Genomic DNA, 253 nt, shown 5'->3' with positions numbered 1-253 from the left:
AGAAGATATCCGAAGAAATAAAGAAGCAGGGTGACAAAGTACGAAATATAAAAAGTTCAAAAGTTGAAAAGAGCATTATTGATCAAGAAGTGAAGGTTCTCTTAAGTTTGAAAAGTGATTATAAAAATGCGACTGGTCAGGATTGGAAACCAGCTGATACTAAAGTTGCTAGTACTGAAAGCAAGATAAAGCCAGGAAACCAAGACATTTCAGAAGCAGAGAAGATATCCGAAGAAATAAAGAAGCAGGGTGA

The 253-nt window shown here is 35.6% G+C and overlaps 1 protein-coding gene across 1 annotated transcript; it reads left to right on the top strand.

The window, feature by feature from the left end:
- Positions 1–5: 5 nt before the first annotated feature.
- LOC108745328 (tryptophan--tRNA ligase, cytoplasmic-like) lies at positions 6–248 on the top strand (the record flags this gene model as incomplete). The annotated part of the gene is made up of 1 exon (XM_018481805.1): positions 6–248. A coding segment is annotated over one exon (243 nt), but the record flags the coding sequence as incomplete, so codon positions are not given.
- Between the last annotated feature and the right edge of the window lie 5 nt (positions 249–253).

The sequence above is a fragment of the Trachymyrmex septentrionalis genome, unplaced genomic scaffold (assembly GCF_001594115.1).
Source record: "Trachymyrmex septentrionalis isolate Tsep2-gDNA-1 unplaced genomic scaffold, Tsep1.0 C3187064, whole genome shotgun sequence".
Classification (NCBI taxonomy): Eukaryota; Metazoa; Arthropoda; class Insecta; order Hymenoptera; family Formicidae; genus Trachymyrmex; species Trachymyrmex septentrionalis.
Note: the sequence above shows the minus strand (reverse complement) of the source record. Positions and strands in the feature narration are given on the sequence as shown.